Raw genomic sequence first — 9,822 nt, 5'->3', positions numbered from 1 at the left:
GCAACAGTCTCCCCACTCTTAGTCCATGCAGTTCAGTTTGCTTTTTCAGCCAAGCCCCAAAGAAGAGATTACGGTAGAAATCTCTGTATTCTGAGAATTTTCCAATTCCACTCCCCACAGACACCGATGGAGGTAAAGATTTTATCGAGAGGTTCGTATTTCTGATCAGATCCATTAAAGGCCTAAAGGGGACAATTAGGGCATGTCAGAGCATATAACTAGAGGAGCTCTTGGCCACCACTGCATGCTCAGAACTCACTCATTCCTGAGTACTTGGACCCAGAAAAGAAGCATGAAGTGGCTTGGGATCCTTGGGCTGGTGGCCCTCTCTGAGTGCCTAGTCATGTAAGTGCGGGGACTGTAAATGGCATCACCTCTCTTTCTGGGGTTTTCCTTGTCCTCTTATTCTTCCACCCACCAGGGTTAGAAGGGAATGTAATCATTCCCTGACAGTCTTAAAGTTCAACTCTCACTTATTGATGAGTACCTTGCAATGGGCCACATGGGGCCCAAAGGTCTTGGGGTAGGCCTACAGGGCTGCACAACTCTTGGGGTACAGTCACATCATGACCTATGTGAAAATGTCACTCCTTGGAATTGCTCAGTGCACAACTTGTGCAACTGTAAGTGTGGTCCTATGGAAGAGCATTTCTCCTATATTGGTTTCTAGGACATCTCTCTGCTCTCTCTCTATTTCTGTGTGTATGTGTCTGTATCTTCATCTCTGTATCTCTCTCTTTTATCTCTCCAACCTCTTTGGATGTCTCTGTGCATGCAGAACTCTCTGAGCTTTCGTTTTTGTTTTCATTTTGTTTTTCTATTTTGACTCTTCCTTGCTTCTCTAGCTTCTTAATTTCCCTAATTTATTCCCCATCTCCTGGCTTCCTCTCTCACCCCTCTCTTCTGCTTGATCCCTGGAGAAAGATCTGGAAGGCTACTTCTCGGCTGATTTACCTCTAACAAGCAGTGTGACCACAGCCAAGTCACAGACTCCCTGCATTTCAAATTCCTCCCCTGTAAAAAGAGGGTAATGATCCCCCTTCAGACTCCTTCCCAGAACTTCTTGGAAATAGATACAGTGGGATGGCAGTAGCAATGGGAATGGCTGTCATTGTTCTTACATACCAGGTACATTATATACATCATCTCACTTAATACCCAAAGCATTCTATACGGACGATGGGAATTATATTCTACCTTTTTACCTACCGAGGGGGAAACTGAGACTCCAAATGGTCATATGGCTTACCCAAGTTTACGCAACAGTACCTGTATTCAAACCTCGGTCTTTGTCATGGTCTTTTCATGGCATCCTGATAATGAGAGGACACTCATAAAAATGCTTGGAATATACGCAGTGCCATTACAATGCAAGGTATGACAGTCATACTATAACACAGACAGCTGATTGCTGCCCCTTCTTTGTTTCCTTTTCCCGATGCTCGGTGAAAGAATCCCTCTAACAACGATGAAGACCATGCGAGAAACCCTCAGGGAGAAAAACCTGCTGACAAACTTCCTGTTGAAGAACACTTACAACAGGTCCCAGAATGCCACCTATTCCCCGAAATTGACTCTTCATCCCCTGAGGAACTACCTGGATGTGAGTGTGTTGGGCGGATGGCACTCTACAGCGCCCCCTGGTGCTCTGGCCTGGCACTGGGGTTCATCTGGAGGCGCCAGGCGGTGTGGTGGGGCTAGGGCTCCTGCAGGAAGCAGAAACACTGGGGAATAGGGACCCCATTCCCAGAGAAGAGGGCACTCTCATCCTCAACTCTTGGCCGGTGGTAACTGGGCTCAGCAATGACCAGGTGGCAGGTAAACACCCATTTCTTGCCAAAGATATGTCATTAGTTTGAGGGAGATTGTTCCTCCTGAACTAAGGGAGCCACTGAGTTACAGATGAAAGGTGAGCCATGTCTGATCGAAAGATAAAGCCAACTGCACATCAAGATTGAAACCCCAGGCAGACAAAGTTCAGCCTCCGCAGATCCAAGAAGGACACCAGTAAAAAGTTACTGAGCCCCTATGGCCTGTGACGCCATAAAAATCTAACACTATGGGTATTGTTATTGATTTTAAAAAAAGGTCTCGTCTCTTCGTCAAGAAGGCATAGGACAGCCTGAGGGATAGGCAAAGCGTAAATACATGTCAAATAAAAGGGCCAGCAGCGTGGTGGTGATAGGACGTGGTCTGAGTTTGGAGGAGGTGGCCTGGGGTGACCTAGGAGGGCCGACTGGAGAAAGAAACAGGCTGGGCCTTAAAGGGGAGACTGGAGAGCTTCTCAAATGAACGCACCAGGACTCGCCTGGAGGTCCAGTGCTTAAGACTCTGCGCTTCCACTGCAGGGGGACCGGGTTCGATCCCTGGTCAGGGAACTAAGAGCCCGCATGGAAGAAAAAAAAGAAAAAAATCAAATGAAGGCACCGGTCTGAGCAGAGGCTGTGAGGTGGGGCGGTTGGAAAGTGATCTCAGGAGACACGGGACACCTCGAGGGAAGCGGTACTCCGGGAATCGGGGGCTGCCAGGGCAGCCAGGTCTGACCACACCACCCCTCCCCGGCCCCTGTAGCTAGCCTATGTCGGCAACATCACCATTGGAACGCCCCCTCAGCAGTTCAAGGTCGTCTTTGACACCGGCTCAGGTGACCTGTGGGTGCCCTCCACCTACTGCTACAGTCGCCCCTGCCGTGAGTACCTGCCGCCCCGCCCATCTTGTACTCCCCCTCCCACCCCCTTCTCCGTCCTTGGCACCTGATGGACACACATCTCTTGTGTCCGCAGGTACACACAATGTCTTCAACCCTCACACGTCCACCACCTTCCGGCTCTCGGGCCGGCCCGTCGACCTCACCTACGGCTCCGGGAGGATCATTGGATTTCTTGGCTACGACACTGTTCGGGTAACTGGAAACAAGAAGCCGAGTCAGGGCTGGCCCTGGGAGCAACCGCAGCTTACAAAACACATGCAGGGCCAACTGGGAGGGCCCGTCTTTCCCAAAGTCGCCCACCCCACAGTGTTGTGTCCCTAGGGAGACAGTGTCCCTGCTGACACACAAACTCCCAGAATGGCTGACCCAGAGAGTGGCTTGGGGTGTGGATTTGCAGCTGCTTTGCCCATGAGCAGCTCAAGGTTCATTTTGCTGGGAGCAGGGAGAGAGGGGGGAAAAAGCACCCACTCTTATATCCTCAGGCTGTGCCAGGTACTTTCACGGTAATAACTCGTTTACTCCTGCAGCAACCCCACATAGCAAGTGCTATGATTAGCTCCACTATACAGATGAGGGAACTGAGGTGCAGAAAGCCAGGGCCTTGCCAAGATCAGGCATCTGGTAAATGGTAGAGCTGGGCTGGCCAGTCAGGATTCATGCAGGTGTGTGGTATCTGGGGAGAGGATAAAACTGATCTTGGTTGTGGGAAACTGAGGGCTTCGGGAATCCAGACAGGGAAAGCAGGGGGCCACAGATGTGGGAGGGGCCTGAAAAATGGGGGCCCCTTAGAGGGGGCCTTTGAGTGTCTAATAAAACGTATTGCCTGCATCCCCCAAAGGTCCTGAGTTCTCTCTCTCTCTCTCTCTCTCTCTGTCACACACACACATGCACATGCACACACACATCCCCAAAGCGTGTTTCCCAGGCAGAATTTTCATAAGAACCCTTGCAGCGACATTGTAAAATGGGCTTCTGTCTTCCTGGGCGGATGCAAAGTCCACGATGCACTGCAATGAATTCAGTCCATTTCGGTCATCACATCATAGTGATGCCAAAGAGAAGACTATCCTGCTCTCTACTCATTTTGTCCTCAAGTGGGAACTATTTGGTCCTCTCCTGAGCCTCAGTTTCCCCACCTGCACAGAAGGCATGAGGCGAATTTGACTCACTTCAGATAGTGTTTGCAAGAGAGGCAGGTGTTAGTTAAAAGCCACAGCTCCGCACAAATGGAACCTGAATTCCAGTCCCAGATGGTCTAACCATCTAAGGTCAACCCAGGGCACAGCCAGGCCTCACTTCTTCTCTGTGGTGCTCATGGCATCTCCACCCCAGGCCAGTCCCAATCCCACTTCCCAAACCTTTATGTGGGAACATTCTCCTCTCCCACAGATTGGGAAACTTATTGACATGGGCCAGCCATTTGGCCTGAGCAAGTCGCAGTTTGGGATGGAAGATGCACCCTTCGATGGCATCCTGGGCTTGGGCTACCCCAGCCTCGCCATCCAAGGGACCACCCCCATCTTCGACACCCTGAAGAGACGAAGCCTCATTCCTCAGGCTGTCTTTGCCTTCTATTTGAGCACGTAAGTCTGAACTGCACAAGCCCTCCCTCTAAGTCAGCCGTAAGATGCTTTCAGTTGCGTGAAAAGTTGTAGCCCACCTGATCCAGAAGTTTCCTGAGAGACAGTCTAGCCCGGAATAGCTAGGCCCCAGGGCCACATCTGGCCCTGCCACTGGTTTTTGTAAAAAAAGTTTTATGGGAACACGAGCATGCTCATGGGCTCAGGGGCAGCAGCTTGGTCCAGGGGGGTGTGAGGGGAAGGGGGAGAGCAGTGGAAGGTGTCAGGATACAGATTGGAGGAAAGGGCAACAGGATGTGCTGATGGATTTCATCTGGGAGGAGGACAGGGATGGCGGGAATGTTTCCTCCTCACTAACATTTGACCAGGAGCCCAGAAGCAGCTACACAACTCGCAGGCGCCAGTGCAAAATGAGAACGTGGGACCTCTTGTTCAAAAAGTATTAGGAGGGGCTTCCCTGGTGGCGAAGTGGTTGGGAGTCCGCCTGCCGATGCAGGGGGCGCGGGTTCGTGCCCCGGGCCGGGAGGATCCCACGTGCCGCGGAGCGCCTGGGCCCGTGAGCCATGGCCGCTGAGCCTGCGCGTCCGGAGCCTGTGCTCCGCAACGGGAGAGGCCGCGACAGTGAGAGGTCCGCGTACCGCAAAAAACAAACAAACAAAAAAAAAAGTATTAGCAATTTCAAGACAGGGTTAACAGAGGCTCAGGGTCCTGCTGAGTGTGAGGCCCCATGGATGGCACAGGTCACACACGCTGGTGAAGCCAACCCTGGGTGAGCCTGAACCCACACCCTTGGCGCCCTCGGGCCTCGGCTTTTCTGAACAATGACAGGCTAGGCGAGGGGGCAGCCAGACCCCTCCGGCACAGTGTCCTCTGAGGGTATCTCTGAGCACTCTGGGTGCTGGAGGGGACCGGGCCCTCTTCAGAAGGGTGGGTGGTCGGAGCCCAGCCAGGCTGCCCAGCTTCGAACCCCTTCTCTGCCCCTCACTAGTCGGTGACCCACCTCGGACAGGTCCTCAATCCCTCTGGGCCTCAATTTCCGTCTCTGTAAAATGGGGCCCTAACAGCGCCTCGGATGGGTGGAGAAGCTCAACTCTCAGACAGTGCCCGCCGTCTTGCTCCTACAACAAACCCTCCCTATTCCTTCTCTCCTCAGCCAGAAGGAGAATGGCAGCATGGTGATGTTAGGCGGGGTGGACCACAGATACCACAAAGGAAAGCTCCAGTGGATACCAGTGTCCCGACCCCACTACTGGCAGATAACCATGAACCGGTAAGCCTCTCCCTCTGAGGGCCACCCCAAGTGATGCTCCCACACATGCACACGGACACATGCAGACGCACAGACACACAGTCACACACACAGACATACGCTCAACCCCCAAAGACACACGTGTAAGCACACACATAGGCACACATATAAACACGCACAGGCACACAGATACATACACAAACACACAGATACACATACACACACACAGACACACAGGTACACACACCACCCAGGGGTTCATAATCACCCCAGGCCCCTGACCAGGGCTCTGACCAGGGTCCTGAACAGGGTTCAGAGAGACGCGTGCAGCCCACGCTGTAAGGCAGGGAGCACGGTTTGAAGACCCTAAAGTGCAGTGAAAAGAGGACCAGGGAGGATTTCACCAGCCTGAACAGGGTTGTGATAAGTTGACCAACTGTCTAGGGCTACCTGGGACCCAGGGAGCTCTCACTACACAAAACTACCAGTTTCAAAACAGGGAAAGTCCTGGACAAACCAGGAAAACTGGTTTCCTTAGGGAGACACTCCCCAGCAGTGGAGAGAGGTTGGCTGCATTCTTGAGACCTGAAAGTAACTCATACAAAGAGACACTCCCCCCACCCATAGCCACCCCCCCATCCCAGGCACACAGTGGAGCAGGGGCTGTGACAGAGAGAATCAGGAAGCCGGGATCCAGCAGTGGCCTGAGAACAAGGGGCAATAATTGACGGGATTCTGAGTGATACCCTCAGACAAAAGCTTACGTGTCCTTTGGAGGCCCCCTGGGCTAGCTCAGGCATCGCCTGGCCAGGGGCCTCAGTGTCTGAGCTGTGTGAGTGGGCCATGCTGGGAGACAACCTCTCCCAGGGCAGCCTGTGTCTCCGACACCCCTACTCTCAGCATCTGCTGCCCCGGAGAACCTCCATCTTCACTGTGTGGGTTGACCCGTTATCGGTCACACAGCACATACAGGCCTCTGGTTGTTCCTCATCCAGTTTTTCATTCATTCATTCATTCAACAAACATACATTGTGCATCTGCTGTGTGCTAGGCACTTGAGAGAGGCACTGAGGCTACAACTTGCCCTTACATCTAGTAAGGCAGACGTACATGAAAAGAGTCACACACATAATAATGAATTTCCACTTCGGTACATGCTTGAGATGAGGAAGAGTCTACAGAGAGTGACCAAGACAGGAGCCTGATCTAGTCTGGGGGGGAAGACTTCCCCGAAGAAGTGACAAGTAAGCTGGAACCTGGAAGATGAGGAGAAATTAGCTAGACAAAGGGGATGGGGGTCTTCTAGGAAGGGCGACCAGCACATGCCAAGGCCCTGAGGCACCAAAGAGCCCGATGCACTCAGGAACTGAAAGGAAGTCAGCGAAGGTTAGGTGACCAGAGCAAAGGAAAACAGAGTCAGTGCGTGAGCTGAAGGGAGACAGCCAGGGAGGGGGGCAGTCATGGGGGGGAGACATCGAGTGATCCTACTGCCCACGTTGTCCACTTATCTCCCAGCATCACCGTGAATGGGTTGATTCTTGGTTGTTCCCGCGGCTGCCAGGCCATTGTGGATACAGGGACCTCGTTCATAGTTGGCCCAAGTAGACTGGTCACCGCCATCCGAAGGCTCATCGGCGCCCGCCTTGTCAATCACGAGGTGAAGGGTCATGCCACACGGTCACTCTGGGGCTCTCCACACACGAGGGATCACCTGGGCCAACCTCTCTCTCTCTTTCTCTACCAGTATGCGGTTTCATGTAGCTATATGGCTCGCCTGCCTACTATCATCTTCAGCATCAACGGCAAGGACTACCCACTGCCCCCTCAAGCCTACATCAGAAAGGTGAAGGGCCTACCCTGGTGGAATTGCAGGAACCCTTGGGCTCCTGCTTGCAGGAGGGGGCCCTCTGCAGGCCAAGCCACACCATTGCAGATGCCACGGAGCCCCTGTGGCTGGGCCAGTGCCTCCCACAAAACCAACCACTTGAGAGTAAGGGGCAGTCTGGGACTTCCATCATCCTGAAATGGGACACTACCCCGTGCTGGCTTGGGGGGAGGCACAAGGAGAAGGGAACACTAAGGGCCTCTGCCCTCAAAGAGCTTCAGTTCAACCAGAGCCCTCAGAGAGATGAACACGGAAAGTCAGCTCTAGCAATCCCTGCAATGGGCCAAGTGACAAGTGGGGTGGGTGGACACAGTCTCAGTGTGTTTTCCCACCATCATGGGAAACGATCTCCCTCCCACCTCGAAGGTGTCCTGGTTTGGATGACAAATTACATGGTGACCCTCGTCCTTGCCTGCGACTTCCCCTTGCTAAGCCCCAGTTCCCACTCTGTGAGTTGGGGTACCAGACCCTTCTGTGGGAAGGCTGCATGCTCATGTGAATTAAGGGTGCACAGTGACTGCATGGCCCTTGCACAGGGTTGAGGCTTAATGTCAGCTCCCTATGGGAGTTCAGAGGAGGCTGATGGGCTCAAAGAAGGCTTTGAGGAAGAGAGGGAATTTCAGTCATTCTAAGCCCCCAGCCTCATGGAGGCACGAGGAGGCCTGCATGGGTCCAGGCGAATCTACACTGGACCCCATGCAAATGGCACCCCCGGGGGCTGAGCCGAGGGGTGCCGGGCGCAGGTTAGAGTGATGAGGGCTGTACACAAGGGGAGCACCAGGGTGAGTCACGCAACCCGGCCTGGAAGGGCCAGGGAGGGTAAGCGTGGGGCCAGGAAGGCTTCTAGAGGGACTGAGCGCGGTCTCTAGGAACGGGTCGTGGGGAGGAGGGAGAAGCAAAGGCATCCCTGCAGAGGAAACAGGGAGCAGGGTGAGCAGGAAAGAAACCGCACAGGATGAGGGGAATTACAGGCATTCTTGCTCTCTTTTTAGCATTTTATTCAAGTGTAGTTGATACACAATGTTGTGCTCATTTCTGCGGTACAGCAAACTGCAAACAGGGAGCAGGGGCAGCAGGAAAGAAACCGCACAGGATGAGGGGAATTACAGGCATTCTTGCTCTCTTTTTAGCATTTTATTCAAGTGTAGTTGATACACAATGTTGTGCTCATTTCTGCGGTACAGCAAACTGCCTCAGTTATACATGTATTTGTATTCTTTTTCCTATTCTCTTCCACCACAGTTTATCACGGGATCTTGACTAGAGCTCCCTGTGCTTTACAGGAGGGCCTTGTTGTTTACCCATCCTCTCTATAGGACTTTGCATCTGCTAATCCCAAACTCCCGTCCTCCCCTCCCCCAGCCCCTCTCCCTCATGGCAACCACATGTCTTGGCCGTTCTTGGTTCTTGGATGGGCACCCCACTTCCGCAGCTGCTGAGAGAGCCACTTGGTTCTTACCAAAGGAGGGAAATAAAACCGAGAAGCTGCCGGCTCTGGATGCCGAGAGGGTGGCGGGTAAGGGCTCACGCTGACTGGTGTGCATTTCGTCTCCCCCAGAGCCTTCGGGGCCGATGCCTCTGCAGCTTTGCAGGGGGCACAGAGAACATCAGCAGCTCGGAGACCTGGATCCTGGGCGACGTCTTCCTGAGGCTGTATTTCTCGGTTTACGATCGGACATTTCGTCTCCCCCAGAGCCTTCGGGGCCGATGCCTCTGCAGCTTTGCAGGGGGCACAGAGAACATCAGCAGCTCGGAGACCTGGATCCTGGGCGACGTCTTCCTGAGGCTGTATTTCTCGGTTTACGATCGGAAAAACAACAGGGTTGGCCTGGCTCCCGCAGTGTAAAGGCTGGGGCCGCTTCGGCAATCAGTCAGGCCCCCTCCAAACACACACTCACTCACACGTAGGGCACTCCCACCCAGGGATGGCGGTGGACTGTGGTGCTCTGCAGAGCCCCATTCTCAGCAAAGAATAAAAGTTTCCATTCTCAACGGTGCTAATACAAATGGGTGCCTCTCTTTGGGTCGCGGAGGTGCATCATAATCGGGCAGGGTCTGAACCACAAGTGAGAGGAGCCCAACTCCAACTGGCTTCAAGGAAAGCGGAGACTTACTGCAAGGACACTGGGGATCCGGGACACAGGAACCACAGCAGATGCGAAGATCTCAGTGACTGGACCCAAGAAATCAGAAGCCATCAGCTCCCTCTTTCTCTCCCTCACCCTTTCCCGTCTCTCATCTTTGATTCTCTTGGCCTGACAACTTTCTCCCCTCACAGTTCTACACATATATCCCTAACGCGTCTAATCCCTAAGGAAAGCAGCTCAGAAAAACCTCAGGATACCAAGGAGGGCTCTGATTGGTCCACCTCAGATCACGTGTCCAGCCCTGGAGCCAC

General features: G+C 53.4%; 1 protein-coding gene across 1 annotated transcript; it reads left to right on the top strand.

Annotated features, from left to right (window-relative positions):
- Nucleotides 1-244: 244 nt before the first annotated feature.
- LOC103089111 (pregnancy-associated glycoprotein 2-like) lies at nt 245-9,270 on the top strand. Its single transcript, XM_007462188.1, has 9 exons — nt 245-345; nt 1,453-1,603; nt 2,572-2,689; nt 2,784-2,902; nt 4,100-4,293; nt 5,444-5,560; nt 7,055-7,196; nt 7,284-7,382; nt 9,118-9,270. The coding sequence occupies exons 1-9, from the start codon at nt 245-247 to the stop codon at nt 9,268-9,270; spliced, it is 1,194 nt and encodes a 397-aa protein (XP_007462250.1).
- Nucleotides 9,271-9,822: the final 552 nt, after the last annotated feature.

Source organism: Lipotes vexillifer, unplaced genomic scaffold (genome assembly GCF_000442215.2).
Source record: "Lipotes vexillifer unplaced genomic scaffold, Lipotes_vexillifer_v1.1 scaffold1129, whole genome shotgun sequence".
In the NCBI taxonomy this organism is placed as follows: domain Eukaryota; kingdom Metazoa; phylum Chordata; class Mammalia; order Artiodactyla; family Lipotidae; genus Lipotes; species Lipotes vexillifer.
Note: the sequence above shows the minus strand (reverse complement) of the source record. Positions and strands in the feature narration are given on the sequence as shown.

Coding starts and splice junctions, on each gene's coding strand:
- LOC103089111 (XM_007462188.1), top strand. CDS start 245: ATGCTCAGAACTCACTCATTCCTGAGTACTTGGACCCAGAAAAGAAGC. Junction 4,294..5,443: donor TTTGCCTTCTATTTGAGCAC/GTAAGTCTGAAC, acceptor TTCTCTCCTCAG/CCAGAAGGAGAATGGCAGCA. Junction 7,383..9,117: donor CTCAAGCCTACATCAGAAAG/GTGAAGGGCCTA, acceptor CGTCTCCCCCAG/AGCCTTCGGGGCCGATGCCT.